At 38.2% G+C, this 23,608-nt stretch overlaps 1 protein-coding gene across 2 annotated transcripts in view; it reads left to right on the top strand.

Annotated features, from left to right (window-relative positions):
- The first annotated feature begins 5,459 nt into the window (after positions 1-5,459).
- The window catches only part of FAM174A (family with sequence similarity 174 member A), a 37,606-nt gene continuing 19,457 nt past the window's right edge, over positions 5,460-23,608 (top strand). The window contains exon 1 of one of the 2 annotated variants that reach the window (XM_046667960.1): positions 5,460-6,077. In XM_046667960.1, the coding sequence (XP_046523916.1) occupies positions 5,638-6,077 (440 nt within the window). In that variant the 5' untranslated portion in view covers positions 5,460-5,637. The remainder of the gene's footprint in view (positions 6,078-23,608) is intronic. The other variant, XM_046667959.1, reaches the window with a different exon arrangement.

Raw genomic sequence — 23,608 nt, 5'->3', positions numbered from 1 at the left:
AAAGAGCATACTCCCTATGTTCTCTTCTAGGAGTTTTATGCTTTCAGGTCTTACATTCAAGTCTTTAATCCATTTTGAGTGAATTTTTGTGTATGGCGTAAGATAATGGCCTACTTTCATTCTTTTGCATGTAGCTGTCCAGTTTTCCCAATACCATTTATTGAAGAGACTCCCCTTTCTCCATGAGACTCTGATACTTGTGACTCTCAGTGTGACTCTGATATGCCTAAGTGCGGTTTTCTTTGTGTTTATCCTGCTTACTGCTCTCTGATCTTCTTAAAACTGTAAATCAAAGTTTTTCAGTTATGATTTTTCAAAAATATTTTATTGCCTCGCTATACTCTGGTTTTTCTTTTGGAGCTCCAATGCATATATTTTAACTATGGAGTATTGTTCTATAAGTTCATGGGGTTCTGTTTACTTTTGCTTAAATCTTTCATGTATTTTCATATACAGTTCTTGAGACTGTATAACTTTTGTTTGTTTCCCAAGCCCCTCTAATTTGGCAAGATTCAATCTCCAAACTCTGTCTCCACTAAGAATCTTGTTAGGACTTGGTTTTAAGCTTTGTTAAAGTGGATCTAGAGTGGGCCTTTCTCTGGGTGTGGCCTTTATCATAAAGCAGTGATTCAGCTTGATTCATACATTGTTAGGAGGTGTCAAGGAGCTCTATTCAGTATGTCTGGGCGATAATTCTGAAGTTCCCAGCACTGCTTACAGTCTAATATCTCTGTTCTGCTCTCACCTCTGTAGCAGCCAATCTCTCGTAATCATTAAGTGGCCATGACTGTGGTGGCACTGCCCAGGTCTCAGTCAAGGACTTGTGGGGAACTCTCCACAGGAAATTCACAACCTCCACAGACTTCTTCTCACAGTTCTCTGCCCCACAGATTCCAACAACTCCAAAAGCCCAGAACTCTGACCTCCGCCTCTTTAGATATGAGAGACTTCCATATTCTGATTGAACTCTAGGGCACTGCACTGCAGCTGGGAAATTTTCCCCTCGTAGAGATCAACATCTGTGGAGCTCACCTTGTTTGTCTCTCAAGAACCATAGCCCACGTGTATGGTCATTTTCTTTTAGATATTTAATCCTAACATTTATTCATGTCCCTTCTTGGTTATGCAGTGCCTACCCCAGCAGCACTGTTCCCTTTTTATTCTTGAACTGTTCCTCTTTAGTTGTCTCTCTGACATTCCAATTCTGTCTTCACATTCTAGCTTTCAGTACATTCTCTTGGCCTCCTGGTTTTGTGATCAGTTCATATTATCTTTTCTGGACTGCTGAACTCCGTTTTCTTTTGGACTTCAGGGTACAGACAGTCCTCTGACGTGGAAGTTTCCTGCCACTTAAAGTATAAGAGATTCTTTCTGTCAGATGTGACTATGAATGACCATTACAATTGAGCCAGCCTCCTAACTTCCCTCATCCTTAATGGACAAGCAAGGGGATTTTTTTTCTTTTCTGAGGAAGATTAGCCCTGAGCTAACATCCGTGCCCATCTTCCTCTCCTTTATATGTGGGATGCCAACCACAGCATGGCATGCCACACGGTCCCATGTCTGCACCCGGGATCCGAACTGGCAAACCCCGGGAGGCCAAAGCAGAAGGTGTGCACTTAACCGCTGAGCCACTGGGCTGGCCCCAAGCAAGGAGATTTTGACACCAGGGATTACTTACTGAGCCTTGTTCTCTATTAGACTGAACTGAAAATGAAACACCTATCAACATAAACCTTCCTCTTTTCCTTGCTAACATAAATTTAGTTAGAGACTAGAATATGTCCACCTAAATATTAAAATTTCCAGATTTCCAGAAGCTAGAAGTGGCCATGTGACATACTTCTCTCTAATGAGACGCATGACAAAGGCATCGGGTGGGGTTTGTGCGTAACCAATTGCTTTCATTGTTAAAAAAAAAAAAAAAAGACACACGGCTCTTCACTTCTCATTATGCCTATTCCCCATCCTCCTACCACTCACCCACTCTGCCTCAGGAAGTTCTGACCTTAGACTTGAGAAGAACATGCACAGCCAGCCATCTGATCCTAGAAGAATGAGGTGTCTGGAGCAAAACTGAATTAAACCTCTGGACTGGAACCAAGTCTGTACAAGGTCAGCTTAAATCAGTCAATCCCAGTTTGTCCAAAGACAAGTGAGAAAGAAATGTTTTTTTTTTTTTCTGGGAGAGAGTTGCCCTGAACTAACATCTGTTGCAAATCTTCCTCTCTTTTGTTTTAACTCCTCCCCAAAGCCCCAGTTCATGGTTATATACTCTAGATGTAGCTCTTTCTAGTTCTTCTATGTAAGCTGGCACCACAGCACGGCTACTGACAGACAGGTGGTGTGGTTCAGTACCTGGGAACTGAACCCAGGCCACTGAAGTGGAATGTGCCAAACTTTAACCACCAGGCCATCAGGGCTGGCTCAGTGCTTATTTTTCTGTATGCCACTGAGATCTTTTGGTTACGAAGCATTATTCTAGCAATAGCTGATCGAGATAATAAGCTAGATTCAAATCATGGAAACCTTTAATTAGAAGATAAACCATAGCAGGGAACAGCTCACCTCTGCTGCTAGACTGCCTGGGTTCACAGTCCAGCTCTATTGCTTTTACTCATGTGGATTTTTGCCAAATTGATTACCCTCAGTGTAATCACGGTGTCTCAGTTTCCTTCATTGTAAAACAGGACTGATAATGGATTGGGTGTTTTTGGTGAGGATTAACAAAGCTAATCATTTAATATTTGATAACATGATATCTGGTACACAATATATGCTTAATTAACATCCAAAATTATTGTCAATACCAGACTGAGAGGTTTAGATTTCACTCAGTAGGTCAGTGGTTTTTTAACAGTATTTTCATGGAAGAATGGTGTTCTGTCAGCTGAGGTGTTCCCTGATAAATTAGAATAATGGTGGTCTTTTCCTAATATGCAGATTAATTTAAGTAAATTGATATAAATTCCTTGTTCTAAGAATTTTTCTCTCCTATATGTTTTCAAATCTCCAGTGCTTGGCAGAACTTGTTTGCAAGCCAACTGAAAACAAGTAAATGAACAAGTAGTATTATTAATTTAAAAAATTCAGAAACATCAATTACACTTAGTTTGACAACTTGTCTTTTAAATCAAGATGTGTGCCCCAAATTGTCATTTTGTATTACATGAGCAAAAAACAATATTTTCTCCCAGGAGACTTTCTCCTAGTTCCAGTGATGGAATTGGAAATATTGTTTCATTATGCTTTACAAATAATACGGTATTCTGCAAAGAACACAATAATTTGCAGGTGCTTTGCTTGCTTAAGATCACTGTTGTCGAGAACTGAGACTCTCTGGGGAAAAAATCTATTTGTTTGTTGTTCTTTTGCTATTTTAAGAGAGATCTGAGCCTGAAAGTTTACCCTGGCAATAATATATAGAGTTTAATTGAAGGTAGAAAGGGCTTGGAGTCAAGTAGGCTAGTGTATAGCCCAAGCAATATAAAAATGATTCCTTCTCAGAAGCAGGGAATGGAAAAAGAGCTGACTTATGAAAAAGATGTTAGGGAACTAGAGAAGATTTGACAAAATCCGAATACAAGTGGCAAAGAAAAGGAGAGATTCTTAAACTTTAGTGTAAATGAAAATCACACTGAGAGCTTAATAAAAATGCATACATAGTCCATGTCCCCACTCCTAAAAATTCTGGCTGAGAAGTTCTGGAATAGTGACCTAGAACATGCATTTTTAACAAATGCTATCTCTGATTCTGATTCAGGTGACTTGGAGTCACCTTTGGAGAAACATTAGAACATGACATGCTGTAATCATTTGGAACGATTAGTTTGGCTCTGTTATTTCAGGATTATTTAGCACTTTGCATGTCCCAGTTACTGGAAAGGACTGCTGCAGATGAGAAGCCAAGGGTAAAGGGTGACTCTAAGATTTTATGCCTGAGAACCTGGGAGAAGAATAATACTATTAATCAAGATGAGGAACACAAAGGTAAAATGAGATACTGTAAAGAAAGTCAGACGATGCACTTTTTGTTTTTGGAACTGTTGACTATCTGTTTTTGAGGGGTGATAGGGAGTAGCATAAAATACCCAGCCTCTTCTACGTATGCCTCTGAGTAAGGTTGTGAATAAGGGAGATAGGAAATCCAAAGAGCCACTTTATTACTGATAAATGCCAGGTTGGAAGCTAAAATTAGGGTGTGTCACCAATGGTCTTCCTCACACTGGAACTCAGCATTAAGATGCCTAGTCCCTGCAATTCTACCAGGCAGGAACGACTGCAATACTCTGTTACCTCCAAGCAGCTAAAGGACCCTATCCTGTCCACTCTACCTGGAGTAGTCCTTTACAAAAGTTTTACTGTAGGTCAAGTACTGTAGACAAGTGCCACTTGTCATTTATAAGACACACTTCAGAATTCAGAATAAGTGCAGTTGTTTATTGTGTCATCTCCATTTGGACCTAAGTACTATCAGAGCAAGGATCCCATCTTATTTTTCTATCAGCCAATACTCATAATTTAGCACAGTGCTAAGCAAGGAGTAGAAACTCTAGACAATTTGTTGAATAAATTTTTAAAAAGAACAAATATTAACTTTGGCTTCTGGTCATGTGTTTTTTCGTTTGCTAGTATCTGCTCAAATCCAAGTTCTATGTTATTGGTGTCAAAATTAAACAGGCAAAGAAGACTTTAGTCAAGATTATAGCAATAGAGGAGAGAGGCCAGAACTCGGAGTTCAACTCCCCAGAAAGAAACAGAGCTGGAGAGATTTTAAAAGATTTAGGGAGCATCATAAGCCGCCTGTGTTCACTAACTGGGTTTACCCAAAAGAAAAGTGAACTTTTTCTCGTAGCTTCGTGACAGGAGGTAGTTTTCCAACTTGGAACAAGGTGCCTGCCTGTTAGGCTCCTACTCATCCACAGAGACTGAGAGATAGGAACGCTATCTTTTTTATTACATCTCAAAAGGACGGCTCCTAGGTCCCTAACAAAGACAGTCCTGGGTTGTAAAACGGGCAAGAGCTTTAAAAGAAGATTTATATCTCAAAAGGGCAGAGAACGAAATTACAATTGCAAGCTTTCTAAAGTAAATGCTCTAAGGAAAGGGAGGTTGGGGATCCAGTGGCAAGAAGAAACCTGTCTAAAAATTTGTACCTGAGCTGAGGGAAGTGTCAAGCCTCTCTTCAGCAATCATTAGCTGTGGTTCTGCAGTTTTCACCAAGGAACTCAAATTATAAGATTCCGGTCTCTCACGGTTCCCTCACGCAAGGAGTTGCTTCACACTTTACAAACTCCTTCGTTTACGTTCTTACTTGTAACCCATCCGCTGAGCAGTCCCCGCTGCTTCCGGCAAGGCGCGTGCGCAGACCGTCGTGCGGGCCTGACGTCACTGAAAGCGCCTGCCTCTACATGTTAGCAACCCAGGGCGTCAGTAGTAGCAGTGGCTGCTGAGATGTACGAACTTCCGGTTCTTCTGGCAGCTGCCGCCGCTGCCGCCTCTGCCACCTGCCACGGCCCAGCCTCAGCCCGGGATTTGGTCACCTCTTCCTCGTTCTCCACTGCGCCCATGATCCCTCCTGCAGCCTGGGCGGCGGGCCCTGCGGCTCCCGCGTGGTGAGAGGGCGGTCTGGGGACAATGGAGGCCCCACGCTGCAGCTGCTGCCCCAGCCGCCTCCTGGCCTCCGCCCTCCTGCTGCTGCTGCTGCTGCCAGGGTTCAGAGGGCCTTTGGCGGTGCTGCTGCAGGCGGCCGAGGCTGCGCCGGACCCCGGGCCTCCGGACCATGGGTCGCGAACCCTGCCGCCTCTGCCGCCCGGCCCCACCGCCGCCCAGTCCCCAGGCCGCGCTCCGGCCGAAGCCGCGGGGCCGCGGGGCGCTGAGAGCAGCAATGGCAGCAGCCCCGGGGCGGGGCTTGCGGCCAGCGACCTAGGAGGGAAGGCGGGGGAAGAAGGCTCAGTGGGTGGCGGTCTCGCTGTGAGCCCCAACCCCAGCGATAAGCCCATGACCCAGCGGGCGCTGACCGTGTTGATGGTGGTGAGCGGCGCGGTGCTGGTGTACTTCGTCGTCAGGACGGTCAGGTGAGGCGAAGCCTCGATCAGCGGCCCCCTGCAGGCCTGAGATGGGCTGCCTGGTGACCTAGGAAGGCAGATTTTTGTGACCCGGCGTTGCCCCCTCCACGCCTCCAGTATCAGAGGTGTCTGCCTGAAAGAGACTGCGCAGATGAGTGTCTTAAAAGTCTGTAGTACCTTTGGGAGAGAATTTAAAACAAATATTTTCTCCCTTTCATTGTAAATTGTAAATTAGTAACCCACCTACAGATCTCTTTACCTCGTCTCATAGAGCACACTTTGCCTGAAGAAGCTCTTGTATTCGATCATGCTATCTTCTAATACTTCTCTCTTTCTACACTATATATGGTTGTGTGCTTTGTCATTTTGCCTATGAGAATGCAAACTTCTTAAGAACAGGATTCCTATTTAGTAGATTGTAAGTCTTAAAGAGTTCTTTGTACAATACTGCGACTTAGTAGGAAATCCGTTCTTACTTGAATGGAGTAATAGTAGTGCAGAAGAACCTTATTATGGGTATTTTATTTTATAAAATTTAAAAGAAGAAAAGTTTTTTCTTACTAGCAGTTTCTTAGTATTGGCTTTTAATCTGCTGCCTAAGTAATTAGATTGTACCATATGAAGTTTCCTACATTCCACTATTTTTTGACCTGGAAAAGTGACAGTTTTGTATAGTTCAATCTATGACATGGTCCCTATTAATCAGAAATATTTAGCATTCATTTTGTATGACACAAAGTATTTCAGTGCAAAGTGGTATCGGTTGCATGATAAGATGGTAAATTGATACCTATGCAGCAAAGGAAAAAAAGTCATAAATATCCAGTTTTAATACTAGAGCAAATTTTTGGTAGCCCAACAAAACTATAAGTGTATCTAACTTTAAATTTGCAAAAATTTGAATTAATAAATGGATAAATTTGTATTTCACACAGAAAAAAACCTTTCTAAAGTGAATTCATCTGTAAATAATAATTCTAACATTCAAAAGTTTAAATTTACGAAATAGTTTTTTGAGCCTATTCTTGCTACAGAATACTAGATCATGGACTTATTTAAATTTCAGATTTGGAACAGATGTGATCACTTAAATGACACCTTTCAGTTTACATATAAGGAAACTGATCCAGAAGGGTAAAGTGATTTATCTGATGCCCTATGGGGTCTAATGATAATCTATGATTGTAAAATCCACTGCTTACTTTGAGTTTTTTTCCCATTAACAAGATATCTATGTCCTGACCTATCATCAGCCTTTTGCTTAAGTAAACTGGGCATTGTGTTCTAAGTACCTATTATACATAAAAGTAGGTGATTGCCACTTATTTTTCTGCCACCCTTAATGCTTTATCAAGTAGAAAAAGAATTACATAATCCAACTAGTGATATTTGTTATTGTTATCAATAGCCTCCATTTAATACATTCCTTTGTTACTGAAGTAAAATTGTTTTATGATACTAATCATGATATTAAAATATTCCAACCATGTAATAAGATTGATTTAGAATAATCTATAATAAAGCCTCTTTAAGTGAGTTAATTGGGGACCACCTCTGTGAAGAGCTGACATAGAGAGCCAAGACGTCACTATTAGAAGGAGCTAGCCAAGAGAAGAGCTGAGGGAGCACTGTCTAGGTAGTTTCCTCCTCTATAAAATAGAGTAGAGGATAGATTTTCAGGAAGGCACTGGTTTATTATTTTCCAAACTATTTCGCATTTTTTCCCTCTATTATTTCATATATTTCTTTAAATGTGTTTATTTAAACTAAATGTTTCCTTTTAAACAAATCTGTTTATTATTTTCTGAATGGAAAACCAACATCCCTTACTTAAATAGCTGGTTGAAAAAGTATGGTGTAAACCAGTGGTTCTAGACATGTGGTCTAGGGAACCCTGGGGTGGGTGGGAGACCTCTTCAGGGGATCTGCAAGATCAAAACTACTTTCAAAATAATATTCTCTTACAAGCTTATTACAAGAAGTTGATTGATATAGTTTCAGATTCTATGTGGCAACTAACTTTTAAGAGACTACCTCTTGTTGAGTTTTGGTGTAGTATCAAAAAGGAATAAACACCAGTATCTGAAAAGGGTATTAAAATGCTCTTCCCTTTTCCAAGTTCATATCTGTGTGAATCTGGATTTTCTTCATATCTTTCAACCAAACAACACAATGCAAATGCCTGAATGCAGAAGCAAATATGAAAATCTGTTTTCTGTTTTCTCTTTCTTTCTATCTTCTATCTAATTCTGTTTAAGCCAGACATTAAAAGGATTTGAAAAGATCTGAATCAATGCCATTTTTTCACCTTTTTTTGTTTTCTTTTTGACAATATATTTTCCCTAAAAAGTTATGTTAACATATAGTAGATTTATTATTATTTTAAATCAAGTGTTAAGTATTTTAAAATTTCCTTAGGTTTAATTCACGTTAAGTATTGATATATAATCCACATAAATATAAGCTTTTTGGGCTCCTGAATAATTTTTAAGAATGTAAAGGAATCCCAAGACCAAAATTTTTGAAAACCACAGGTGTGAACAATATTATTTGAGCTAGAAACTATTGGTTCACAAAAGCTAGCAAATCCAGGCCCACTTTCTGTTAAGGGGGAAGTTAGAAAATGTTTGTGAGCTGTTAGAAACATATTACCACCAAACTGAGACTTTCTTCTTCATATAAAGAAAGATTAGGAGAAAATTGAAGCAGAAAATACTTTTCTCACTATATAATTGGTATTTAATGCTGTCTGTATATTCCTGTAAAGATCCAGAATACCCTGAGTATTATGTTTCTTATACATATTAATTATGGGTCTGATGATAACTCTTTTGGGATGATCCTTCTTCATTTTGCTTCCACCTTATAATCTTATATGTAAATGTTGATTGCCATTGATTTTCTATCTTCATTTCTATGAAGCTTGGAAGGGTACGGTCTTTTTGGTCTGCTTCTCTTGGATGACTCACTAATGTGTTGTGTGTTAGCAGCCAAATTTTGAACTGTGGCTAAGAAAAACTCCACTCTTTAACCAGTATCTAGTACATTCATTCAGTCAAAGTCCTAAATTTAGTTGGCTACCTGATGTCCAAAGCTTGATTGATGCTGATAATGCTGGGCAATGTTCAGAGTTCATGCTTTTTGCTTCCAGATTATGAGATGAAAACGATTAATTTTGGTAAATGCCCATTTTGGTCCCGCACTTCCAAAGTATGTGGGGCAGCATACCAACATTAGTTATATGTGCCAAGGGGGTAGAATGGGTTAAAATCATCATTTTCTTGACTGACATGAGGCAACACTGAGAATATTTTGCCTGTAAAATACTTGAACTCCGTGAAATTCCAAATTGTTTTGTTTTAATATAATTCAGTTATAATGAGTATGACACTAGAAATATTTCCACTTTGAGACTGGAAATATTCCAAAAAACAATGAGATTCTCTGTAGAAATTGAAAAATATATACAAGGAACACAGTAGGAACAGCAGACTTCCTAAAAATACATAATATCTGTGAGAAGAGGCTCATTGTCTGCCTTATTCTCTACTGTATCCCTAGTGCTAAACATTATGTACAACATATGGTAGGCACTGAATAAGTAGTTGCCTAATGAATGAGTGTTCCTAGTTAATTCTTTATATTGTAGGTGGCGAAGATTTGGAAATTTTAGGGTAATTGCTACCCACTGACAGAACAAAGAAGTCTGAAGATTTCAATTAATACTTAGATTTCCTTCCTCTCTGTAGGGCATCCTTCTCACAGGAAAATCTATAAAGCAAGAAAAAAATTACTCTATAAAGTCATTATTATTTTTAGCATATATGTTGATTATATAAAGGCAATTTCCGGTATAACTTTGTGAATAATGGTCCTTGCCTTAAAAGTGGGGAATTATTTCTTTTTTCATACCATAACATTGATGCTTTTTCATTTTGTGTTCAATATGGTGTGTTGGAAGGAGACCAAGGCTTAGATTCCAACCCTGACACTTTTTTCCTCTATAATCTTTAGCAAGTCATTTAACCTTTCCAGTTTAAGATCTCCTCTGTAAGCTGAGATAGATAGCTATTTTATATGGTGGACATGGGCATGAAATTTAGTATGCTAGCCCCTATTCAGGTAGTCAGTATTTATTCAGCTGCTCAGAACCTGGGCATTCGGGATCAGTTGTGAAAGATATAGATATTTCTGCTTCCATGGCACTTATAGGCTAGAGGAGCAGAGAGACATTAATCAATCAATCACATAGATAATAAAGAATGTACAGAATGCTGTGAAAACAAATTAAAAAGCAGATCCTAGTAATACTTAGTGTATGGTAAATACCTAATATTAATTTAATTTTAATGATTTCCACACCTATAAGCTAAAACACAAAATTAGGTTTCTTTAAAAGAAGAAACTTCCCTATGTAACTTAAACATTACTTTTGAGATCTTACCGTTATATTATCTAACATTCATTCATTGCTTGTCAGATACAATGCCCACATACTTTACATGCATTTTCCAATTTAGTTCTTGCAAAAACCTTCAAAGTAGGTAATACCATTCTTGTTCAGGTGAAGAAATTGAGGCTGAGTACGATTAAATAAGTTGTCCAAGGGGATATATATAGGACTTGGCAGAACTGCATTGAAATCCAGCTCTGTCTGAACTTTCTCAACATGCCTAGCCACGATGTTGCTTCCTGTAAGTACTTAAAGTAACCAGTTTAAAGTGATATTGTATTTAAGGATGGCTATGGAGAAAAACCAAATGGATATTGTGTGCACAGTGCCTTTCTGTTTAAAACTTAATGGATTTTGTGAATATTAAATGCCCCAAATTTCCCTTTTAAAAAGTGAGTCTACCCTAGCACTTATTGATCATCATGTCTGTGCGAAGCTGAAATAATTTAGTATTCTACTTCATCCGCTACCTCCCTTTTCATTCAAAAATTTTCTTGATTTGCTGGATGTAGTCAGGGAGTGGTGGCATTTTAAAGCAACTTCTGTTAATATGATCGTACATATTTCTAACTCAACTCCTCCTAGAGCAAGTCATTATTGCCTTATGATTGTGAGATTGGTAATGATCTTTTTCCCATCTAGTTAACTTAAGAAGAATCTCAGTTAAGAAATTTATTTTCTTTTTCTCCCAGAAGGCATATGGTTTCAGCACTCCTTGTGAAATCATAAGACATCAGTAGAAATCACTCAGTTTAGGCAAAAACAGGGAACACTTTGACTTTGTAACATATATGTGTTTACTCACTCCCATTTATTCAGTAAATACTACTGATTACCTCCTGTGTGTCTGGGCTTGGCCCTGTGATGAGGATTAGTAGTGCTCAAGTTGGGAAAAGTCCTGCCTGTGTGGAACTTCCAGTGTAGTTGTTGATAGATCCTTGGAAAGTGGAGTTTTCCCAGCAAGTATAAATTGTCCTTGTTTGCCATCATTTATTCAGCTAGGTGGTATATATTGAATGTTTCGTGTAGAGAGACCCGGAGCTTGGGAATGTGTTTAACAAGTACACATTCTTAAGGAATTGATATTCTTTGCAGAGATGAAACTTACCTTCCCAAAATGTTTAGTCATACTCTTAAAATGATGTAAAATGTTAATTTGGCTTTGTGGTAAATGCCAAAATGTCAAGGTTATCATGTCTTAATGGTATAGCAGTCTGATATGTCCAGGGTCAGTGTGAAATGAAGTTGCTGAGGAAGACTCAGAAAAACTCCTTGAGAACAGAGGCTATTCAGTTACCATTTTTTTAATCCCGGACTAAGCACAGTGTTTACATCCAACATTTAGTGAATGAAGCAGGCTTGGTTAGACTGAAAAAAGAAATGTTCAGGTAAGGAAAATAGTTATTTTATTATTTTCTCAAAAGAAATAACATCCCTTATCTTTCTCCTCCTATATACTACTTTCATGCTTCTTTCTAATATTAAAGGAAGATTAAATTACTGCTTGTATCAATTACTATTTTAGTTAAATATGTGAAACAACCCTGGCCAAGTTAAAGGGGATTTACTGGAAGAATTTTGAGATCTCAAAAAGTTAAAGAGAAACTGGAGAGTAAGGTGTTGGGAACAGGTAGGAACTAAGGCAGGTAAGGAGACAAACCAAAATGCCAACGAGGTTTCTTTGCAGGAACATTCCATTGTATGATTATGCAGTAGTTTTCAGTCTCTTTGTCCCTCAGCTCAGGAATCAAATTCCAAGGAAGGATAATTAAATTTGGCCCACCTCTTGGCAGGGATGGTGACAATCCTAATTATCATCTCACCAGATTATTTGTGTATGCTGTGGTAGAGATATTACCAATAAAGGAATATCGAGCGCAATAAGGAAAAGGATGCAAGCACCAAAACCACAGATGTTCACCTCCCTGATCCATCTTTGCTCTAGGCTTTGAGGAGGAATATAAATTATTCATATCCACCTTGCTAGACATTTTTTAATCCACCAATTTAAAGTACCAGTCTCTAGGACTGCCTCAAAAAGTCGCGGGCAATTTGACCAGTAGTCTGTAAGGTCACTAATCACCTCCAAATTACCAAATGTTCTTTATTCTACCAGAACAGTTTTCATTGTGAACAGTTCTCTGCATTTGTTATTGATCATTTCATTCTTATTTTCCTCTATTGACTTCTGTTCCATTATACTATCCTGATCTCATTTCAGTGTAGCCTGATGGGAAGTCAGGTTCCCTGAGTTCTAATCCCAGCTTTGTACCAAAGTACACTAGCTGTGGGCCTTTAGGTGAGTTACATGGCATCGCTAAAGTTCAGCTCAGGTTTTGTGAAATAGAGAAAATGGTAATATTTACCAGAAAGGAATGTTTTGCGGATCTATACAAAGCACCGTTCTGGCGCATAATAACTTCAATGAATTTTAGTTGTGATAATGATTATTATTTTTCTTCTCTTAATACTCTTTTCTGATCTCTTCCACTGGTCTCTTCCCTTTTCTCCTGTACTATAGACATAATCTAGATTTCTGCGAGTGGTTCTAAAGCTATCTTTTTACTCTGTTCTTCCACATGTGATAATAGGATTTTCTGTATTTAAGCAATATTTATTATGTGTGCAATTCTGGGAGATAAAAGTAATGAGGTTAATTTGTTCGGGGTAGGGTAATGGGGTCAGGCCAATTCTTCCCAACCTTTTTCATGTCGTGCCACACTTAGAAATTGATGTCCGTGTGGGGTTAATGCTTGAGACCTTGCCCTGATCTCTGTTCACGTTGAGCCTTCCTAGCTATTCCAAGTGCAGAGGGAATCTTTGTTGCATGTATGACAGTGGTTGGGGAGTTGTTCTAGGATGGTGCTGAATGTGGATTATGTAAAGAAGTACCTGGACAAGTTATCATATGAACCAGCTTTAAATCCAGTCAAATCAGTCTGTGATAAATTTTAGTGATTCTTACATCACTCAGACTGCTCTGGGTACTGGGACTTCAAAGATAACTAAAAAGTCATATTTTCCTCAAGATGCTTAACTTCTAATGAAGGAATGCCATTGCTGTTTGTGGTAATAGATTGAACTTTGAGGAATGTGGTGACAAGAGATCAAGCTAGTCTGAGGAGGATGCTTGGGAATCTCGTTCCCATAGACAAGTCTATTTGGAAAGTCACTTAATATGGCAAAAACTATTATATTTGTATAGAAGACTGAGATCTTTGTCTCTAATTAATGGGAATGATCTAAGAACTTGCCCTATAACTGAATCCACTTTTCATTTGGCCATTTCTCCTTGGTTATTTTTTGGTCTTAATCTTGGCCGTGCAATCAGGGAGAAATATTGGATGAGAGAGAGAAGGAGGAATGTCCATTTAAGAACAGAATATCCAAGTATATTCGAATGTCAGTAGTAGAGAAAGAATCAGTAGAAAAGGAAATACTGAGTTAAAGGAAAGGAAGATCCTTGAGAAGACATGGAGAGAGAGAATCTAAATAAAGTCCCTGTGGTAGGAATAGCATGGACAGGAGAGGAGCGACATCCTCCACTGAAATGATCCTGTTGCACATCGTTCATTCCCTCCTCTGCTTGTTACAGTCTGGTTTCTACTTCCACCACTCTAAAATTGCCCTTGCAGCGGGTAGTTAATAACCACATCATCTCAATTTTATGAACATTTACCTCTCTTTCTTGTAGCAGTCAATACATTATTTCTTACTTTGGCTTCTGACTTTTTCCTTACCTCTTCTGAGTTTCTTCTTACCTCTTTGAGTGTTTTTTCCCCATCTTCTCCACAAGCTGCTGCTGCTGCTGCTTTTTTTTTTTTTTTTTTGGTGGGGAAGATTGGCCCTGAGCTAACATTTATTGCCAATCTTCCTTTCTTTTTTTCCATCCCCAGAGCCCCATTACATAGCTGTATATGCTAGTCGTAGGTCATTCTAATTCTTCTATGTGGGATGCCACCATAGCATGGCTGGATGAGCCACACCCAGGATCTGAACCCGCAAACCCCAGGCCATTGAAGTGGAGCATGTGAATCTAACCACTCAGCCACTTGGCCAGCCCCTCCATGAACTTCTTTCTCCATGGACTCTTTCTATTTTTAGGATTCTTCTACAACTCTAACTTCCTAGAGAGCAGAGCCTGTATCTTATTCGTCTTTGCCCTAAAGACCCTTCCCAGTTCCTGCAAGACAGAAGGCATTTATTAAATATTTGTGAAAGAAAATGACTTTTACCTCCTAAATTTCTATGTTCTGTGGGCCCTTTCCTTAACTTTTTGCACTTTGACTGTCCATGTTCTCTGAGTGACCCATCCAAAGTTCACTTCTTTAATTACCACCTCTAAGCTATTAATTGCCTTCCGAGTTTCCATCTTATGTAGTCAGCCAACTTCTTACTGGATAGGGTGATTCAAACTCATAAAGTTTAAACTTGAAACCATCATTTTTATCCCCAAACTCCCCTCACATTGTTCTTTAAAGGTAAATGGCATCACCATATGCACAGTTTCTCAAACTAGAAACCTGAGCCACCTCAGGTCTCTCCCTTTTGCTTACCATCTACATCCAATCACCCATTTGCAATTTCCAAATGTTTTTTATTACATTACCACTTTGTGAGCTCCATTGACATCACATTAGTTTAGGCTTACATCATTTGGCTACTGTGGTCTCATTCTAACTTGTTTCTCTATCCAGGTATGTCGCTCTTTCAATCTACCTTCCACACTGAACAGCTAGTTTCCTTTAGAAATGTAAATCTTGTCATGCTCTATTTGTGCTTATAATCCTTTATGGCTGTACAGTATGGTAGCTACTACCTACATGTGGCTTTTTTAAAGTTTAAGTAAGTTTAAATTAAATAAAATTAAAATCTGGTTCGTTAGATGCACTAGCCACATTTCAAGAGCTCGATAATCATGAGTCTGGTAGCTACTGTATTGGACAGCGCAATATAGAGTATTTCCATCATTTCAGAAAGTTTTGTTGGGCTGTGTTATTCTATGGCGTCTGATGGGATGAGGTTTATACGCCTTAGCTTAGCATTTAAGGTCTTCCTCAATCTGACTCTCTTTTCTCATTTTCTGTGTATATCTTATGTTTCAGCCTCAAGCATGCCGTATTTTTATGGAAGTGCATTTTTCAAGCAGAAGGATTGCATGCATTCTTTCTTTTATCTAACTCCTAGTTGTCTTTGAAGATAAAAATAAAACATCAGCTGTACCAGAAAACCTCTGTGATCACAGACCTCCTCTGAATACCTGTTGTCTTAGTCTGTTTGGGCTGCTATAAGAAAAGTACTGTAGGCTGGATGGTTTATGAACAACAGAAATTTATTTCTCACAGTTCTGGAGGCTGGGAGTCTAAGATCATGGTACTGGCTGATGGCAGATTTGGTGTCTGCTGAGAGCTCACTTTCTGGTTCATGGACAGTGCCTTCTAGGTGTAATGTCACATGGTGGAAGGACAAGGGAGCTTTCTCGAGCCTCTTATAAGGATACTAATCCTACGTATGAGAGCTCTGCCTTCTTGACCTACTCACCTCCCAAAGGCCCTACCTCCTAATACCATCACCTTGGGGGTTGGGTTTCAATGTGAATTTTGGAGGGACACAAACATTCAGACCACAGCACTTACGTTATAATATTACTTTCAGTGAACTGTAATAGTTAGTAACCTTGTCTGTCTTCTTTTCTGCACTATTTGTTCCTTAGGGCTTTTGGGAAAATAGTAGATACTCAAATGTTTCCTGCATAAATAACAGAAGGAAAAAGGAAGAATGTATGGAAACTAAAGCAAAGCATGGAAATGAAGATTAGAAATATGAGTTAGCTGTGAGAGAGGTATTAACATTAATTCTGTAATAATCTAATCATTGTAACTCATTTCAAATACTCTCCATACTTAAAGAGTTGTGGAGCTCGTGATCTGTGGCTGTGCAGAAAAGTCAACTGGATTTATTTAAAATGCATAAATTACTTGCATGTATTTACCCAAAATAATATGCAAATTATTCATTAATGTATATCTAAGATAACTGCAATAATCAAGATAAATTGTAATAGAGTGCAACCAGGAGATGCTTTCGCTGGTAATTGAGAGAGGTTGGATTTGGAACAAAAAGGAGAAACTGAGTTGAGATGCATCTGGTTAGTTATTACAGAGTTTTTCTGAAGATAAAATAGTCAACAAATGTGAATTAGGAAGGTTCAGTACTAATAGTCAGATTAGGCATTCCAGTACATTCCACTAGTTTACCTGGACCAGTTGTTACAGCTGGTGTCTATCTTGATTAGTTAATCTTTATGTCTTGCAGTTGTTTAATAGCTAAATATATTGAATATCACCTCTGCTTCTCCTACTTTTCAAAGTTCTTGAGTTCTTTTGCCATGACCTCCATTTCCTGTTTTGGTATTTCTCTTCTATATTACAACATTTGCCTTTAGTTTTATTTTTGGTAAAGACACTGTCAAATCTGTATTTTTAAAATTACTTATACTCTTCTGAAATTTGAGAAATACAGTAAAAAGTTGAAATTGACTTGAAAGATATATTGGTAAGTTGCATTGTTCAGTATAATATAAAACATAGCATGAAAAGTGCTTCAGTCATAAATTGCAAATCTTATAGTAATTAAAAGCTTTTCTTAAGAAGTCATTTAGGTTTTCCTCAGTAACTTTTAAAAGATATTTATTGCTATTTTGTTTAATACTCTTTTTTGTATGATAAGAAATAAGCATAGATTTGATGATTCGTAGAACAACATGAAGATATTGAGTCTTCTTATGAGATTTTGATTGGCACATAATGTTATTTTTTCTGTGTAGCCAAACTGTGTTTTCTAAAGTGTGTTAAAGTTTACTGTGGTTTGACTTTAGTTTATATTGTAATTCTGTTTGTTCCCCAGTCTTGTCAATAGTATAACAAAAGATCAAAAAAAGCTTACCTTTCTGTGTTAGCTAATTTACATAAATATGTGTACATGTGTAATATTCTATGCAAGCCCCTACTCCTCCAGTTAATATGATGGTTTTAGTTTTAACTTTATTACTGAAGTCTATAGAACATGAATTCACATTAGGAACATGTTATATTATGAATAATTGTAACCTTATGTTATCATTTATATATTATTTTCCATTTTATTAGGCATATTAGACACACCTTGAATTTATATAGATTTATACAGAGTTTTTATAAAGTTTTTTAATAGATGTTATCTTACTTTATCCTCACCTCTGAGGTAAATAGATGATTTTACAGATTTGAGAACTGATATGAGAGGCAAATTATTTTAATCAGGGCAATATAGATTATGCTGAGGTAACCAACAATCTCAATCTCAGTGGTTTAAAGCAATAAAAATTTATTTCTCGCGAAAATTCAGCTGCAAGCTTGGACTATCCTCCAGGACAGTTGTCCTCCACGTGGTAACTCAGCAGTTTGGCTGGCCATAATCTTACGGTTTTGCCATTTCAACATAAGCCCTCCACAGTTGTCAGAGCTTGGTAAGAGAGATTAAAGAAGGCACAGGGGCTTTTAACTGCCTCAGCCTAGAAAGGAGCCTCTGTTAAGTGCTGGGGAGTGTGTGTGTGTGTATGCGTATGTATGTGTTCCAGATTTGGCGAGCACTAGTAATGTGTGCCATATGAAGTGATACACCAAAGGTCAGACAGCTGGAAAGTGTCCAAGCTCCTGCAGAACTCAGAGTTTGAATTCTGCTTTTGGCATTCCTTCTATATCTCTCAGTGAGTTCTTGAAGTGATTGATTATATTTTTACTCTTTCATTGGGATGAATTTGCATTTTACAGAATAGTAGTAAGACAAATTCTTATTGATACTGAAAATAATAAGCACTTAATGTTTTTGCTGTTAGCTTGGTCTGCACTGTTTCCGCACGCTTTCTTATATATTACACACATTGTAATGGATGCACATCTATACCCATTGCAAAACTATCCTGGCTCTTGAAAAAGTAATGCTACTATATAAAATTAACAAAATTTATTTACTGTTTAATTGCCTGTTCTTTTTTCTTCTTGCTTTTGACTGGCTTACTTATTCACTATGTATATCTTTTTCTACTTCATAGCTTCTGACGTCTCCTACTTTTTGCTTTCTTGTAATTTAGGTCTGCTGTGCCCCATCATTCCCTTTACCATGCCTTGTAGTACCTTCATGAATCCTTTTCTCTCCATCACCCCTTCAAATTGCCTCATGTTTGTATTTGTATATGTGTGCCTTTGTTTTCTCCAACATAACTTCCTAAAGCAGATATTCTGATTGGTTTATCTTATCATTGTAGTCTAGGCCACATCATAGGCCACAATCCAATCTAGAGAGTGACAGCCCTGGCTTAGTGGCAGGGCCCTAATATGTAAACTAGCTAAAAGCAGCACTGCACTGAACTGAAACCTAGGACTCTGAGGAGTCCAGTTTAAAAGCAGTCGTCTTCATGAATTTGAGCTGCTGAATCTTGAGGAGAGAAAAAGATGGAAAGGATGTGATGATCTAGATGGAGATGGGACCGCTGAGCTGAGCTGAAAAAATAAGTGTAGACTGAAACTAGGAAAAGTTAGTGGGCTTTTTTTGTGGCACTGATTTTTTTATTGAAAACTACTGAGAAAAAACGTGATTAAAAACTTATTCAGAGTGAAGGGTTGCTAATAGAACCTGCCTGAGAGAGTCTTAAAAAGAAGAGAATCAGAAGGAAATACACATCTGAGTGATGGAAGATTGGTAACCTAAGTCAGAAGCTAAAATGCTAAGTACTCTTATGAATTAGGAGTTTTTACCTGTAAGTAATAGAATATCCAATTAAAAGTGACTTTAACATAAGGACATAGTTTGTTGTTGTTGCTGTTTACTTATCATGAATATGAGCGGGTTTAGGCTTGGTTCAGCATCTTTGTGAGATTTTCAAGAATTTTGGCTTTTCCATCTTCCATAGGATGGCTGCCTCAGCTTTAAGCATTGTGTTCTCACACATTAGTGTCTCAAACGGGAAAGAGAGAAGGGGGCTTGAAAAGAGGCCTTCTCTTCCTTTATTCTTTTGTTAACAGGGAGAAAAATCTTTCCCAGAAACTCCACTACCAGAGGCATCCCCTTCTCTCTCGTTTGCCTGAACTGCTTCATCTGCTCAGCTCTAGACAGTGACTGGCAAAAGGAAAATTATATTTTTGTGAATGGTTTACACCAATTTTTATGATCATTGTGTATCTCTTAGGGTTGGGCCCAGTTGCTCTCTAAACAAAATTGTGTTTCTGTTAAAGCAGAAGAAGAGGGTTTCCTTTTGGGTAAACAAAAAGCAGATTCTGCTACTGTGATCAAAACTAAGAGATGGCCTGACTAGAAGAACATCAATGTACTTTTCAATGCCCGTAGCTACCAAGTGTTAGTTTCTACCACAAAAGGAGATGAACCAGAAAATACAGTTCACTAAAGCAGTGTGTCCAATCTGGTCTAATGTAAGATCATTGTATTGGGGATCAGAAGACTGTTTGGGTAGCTAATTTTGTGACCTTGGTTAAAATTACTTTGATTCGTTAGGAATACAATATAGCTTAATGTTTAAGAACCCAGGCTTGGGAATCAAATTGCTTGTATTTGAATCCTACCTCTACCATTTACTGTCTCAAATTAAATTTTTTCCAAGCTCTGCCTTTCTATGTATAAAATGAGGGTACTTATAGGATTGTTGTGAGGATTATATCAGGTAATGTTTGTAAGCTGCTTCCTGACATATATGTACAGTTGGTAAATATTAACTGTTGTTAGTAATTTTCTCTATCTAGAGTTGCTATTGTAATATATTTTGGGGGCTTTACTATCATGTGTTTTCTGTTACCTCCACCACACCATACTCTGTGTGATATCTGACCTCAGAAACCGTAATCAGCAATAGGGTAGGTCTGACAAGACCATGCTAGAGATGGGCTGGGAGCTGAGGAGATTGTAAGAGAAATCTGTGGGAGGGGTTGGTCATAGAGCTAGTCAGAGGCAAGGTGGGATGAATCTTGGAGGTGCTGGGTTGTAAATAGGACTTTAAAGTTGGTTGAGAACTAAAACCATGCTGAACTCTTAGACGTGGAGGTCAGGAGACTTATTAAAGCCTCACATCTCAAGCTTTAGGGCCTAAAAGAGAACACAAGGAAATCCATGTGAAGACAAAGAGGAGAGATGACAAGGGAGCTATGTGCTTTGCACTTCATATAGGACACTTCATAGCTAAGCTGTAAGACATTTACTTAGGATTTACTTCACCTGTAGCTCTCCACCAAAATACCATCAAATAGGAGACAAATCCAATTACAAGAACTGATTATGCTGAATTACAGTGGGCTGGGTGAGAAAAGGGGTCTGTCAGAGAAAGCAACATTACAATATCCTAAACACAGATGAACATGCATTTGATCTTTTCTTCTTTAACTTTTGTGTGTTAGCAGTGAACATTTTACTGTAGATGAGCAGTAACATGATACCTTCTTGGGGGAATCTTCTGTTTACTGCTGGACTTGATGAAGGTTGTGATAGTGATGGAGCTTGGTAACTGATAGGCTGAAAGAGATGACCCAAGAATAATTTGAAAACAAGCCAAAAGAATTTAAAAGCACAGTAGTCCAAGAACTTCAACATGGGATCAATAGCTCCTGAGAGCACCACTGCTTTACATCAAAGTCAAATAATCATAATGATCCTGAAAGATCAAAAGGTAGAATTAACTCATTTTATCCTGTATGGTAAGGCAGGGATATCTCTAACATTGGATATGGTTCCATTAGAGTTTGAAAGAATTTGAAAGAAGAAAAACAGAAAATCAGTTTGGTTTTTGAAAGGATAAACTTCAATTATTTAGAATGTAAATGGAGGATAACTGCATGTTACACTATGGTAAATTTATGTACCCAAAAGATCAAAAGGAAACTCCTCAACACAGGATGCAAGCCGAGTGTTGGTGGTTCTAATTTGGGTAGCATATGAGAATTACCTAGGCTCTACCTAAATCATCCTAAAAGAGTATCTTAGAGGACTTGAAGTGAGTGCGTGTTTAATGTGTTTAATTGTTCTAGTATTTTTTTTGTCCTGAGCCAGAAGGCAATTATCCATATTATGATTTAAAAATTGGCTAGCTCCCCTAGCTTTTGCTGTGGTATGTTTCTGGAGATGGTGTTCTTTCAGACTTCTCTTATCCCAGAGGTGATGATTCGTATATGAAATTGTAGGTATCTTTGTTATACAGAGGAAATGCAAGATATATTGTGAATCCATACATTTCAGTTAATTTATTTAACAGGTATTAGGCATCTACTTAATGCCAATCTCTATATGCTGTGGTTATAGTGGTGAGCAAGAACAGATCTTTTTCCTGCTCCCATGAAACTAATAGTCTATTAGGAAAGGCAAATAGTTGCACAAATAATTGTGCAAGTACATTGCTGAGAAGTACTTTAAAGGAGGTGTACATGGGTGCTATGGAAGCCAATAATAGCTGTTTGTAACCCAGCTAGGTAGATTAGGGAAGGCTTTCCTAGGGAAGTGATACTTGAGCTGGAGCTGAAAGATGAATAGGCATTAACACAGCAATATTGTGGTGGGTGGGGAAGAGTGTAAGGCCAATGACAGAGAAAAGCATGGCCATTATAAGGGAATGGGAGAAGCTTTTGTGTCTGGAGTGCAGAAAGTGACATAGAATGTAGAGTGAAGAGCAAGCTGAGGCTAAAGAGATACATATGCACTATCATGTGTTGAACTTTGTAGGCCATATTGCAGAATCATTACTTAATGCTGAGCAGTAGGGAACCATTGGAGATTTTAGAGGATGGAGGAGAGGTTAGTGGGTGATCAGAGTAGACAGTGGTAGACAGTTATGAAGCTCTCTTCACTCTGTATTAGTTTGCCAGGGCTGCTATAATAAAGCACCACAAACTGGGTGACTTAAACAACAAAAATTTGTTGCCTTACAGTTTTAGAATCCAGACATTCGAAATCACGGTATTGGTAGCGTTGATTCCTTTTGAGGGCTATGAGAGAATATTCTGGACTAAAGGTTTATGTCCTCCCAAAATTCATATCAGACTATATTTGAAGATAGGGCCCATGAGAAGATGATAAAGGTTAAATGAGGTCATAAGGGTAGGGTGCTTATCCTGTAGTTCTGGTGGCCTTGTAAAAAAAGGAAGCGACACCAGAGCTCTCTTTCCTTGCATGCACAAAGAAAAGGCCATGTGAGTGCACAGTGAAATGGTGGCTGCCTATAAGCCAGGAGAAGAAGGCTCAGAATGAAATCTACCTTGCTGGCCTCCTGAACGGTGATAAATGAATTCCTGACGTTTAAGCCACCAAATCTGTGGTATTTTGTTATGGCAGCCGAAGCAGACTAACATAAGAAAGGTTCTGTTCCAAGTTTCTCTCTGTGGCTTGTAGATGGCCACCTTCGTCTTCACCTGGTGTTCTCTTTGTAGCCATGTCTGTCTCTAAATACTTTTTTTTATAAGAACACCAATCATCCTGGATTAGAGCCCAGTCTCATGACTTCTTTTGAACTTGATTGACTCTGTGAAGACCCTATCTTCAAATAAGGTCACATTCTGAGGAACTAGGGGTTAGGATTTCTACATATGAATTTGGGGGCAGACACAATTCAACCCATAACCTACTCTTGTCTCTTATTGGTGTGTGCTTCTTAAAGAACTTGAAATGACGACTGATGGATTGGATTTTGAGAATGGGGGATGAAGATGAGAAAGATGTCAGATGAAAGAATTTTTACAGTATATACACAATTGGTTTTGATTTCTTGATGAAAATCATAGATAGCTAAAATTGTGGCTCATTAATTTTTATTTGTTTATGTTACAATGGCAAAATAATTAGTTTCAAAATCATTCTTGGTCACTAATTCACTTTTTTTCCCCAAAATAATCAAGATAAAAAATTCTGTATCAGTAGTTGTGCATTTATTTATTAATCTTTACTTTGCTTTATCATAATGTCTAATCATATAGGAGAGTATATGTCTCTAAAATATACAGTAAATAATATATTCCTCAGTTTAATTTTAAACATGCTGTAGAAGAAATTAAGGAAT

The sequence above is a fragment of the Equus quagga genome, chromosome 7, assembly GCF_021613505.1.
Source record: "Equus quagga isolate Etosha38 chromosome 7, UCLA_HA_Equagga_1.0, whole genome shotgun sequence".
Classification (NCBI taxonomy): domain Eukaryota; kingdom Metazoa; phylum Chordata; class Mammalia; order Perissodactyla; family Equidae; genus Equus; species Equus quagga.
The sequence above is the reverse complement of the archived record's forward strand: the minus strand, read 5'-3'. Positions and strand labels throughout refer to the sequence as shown.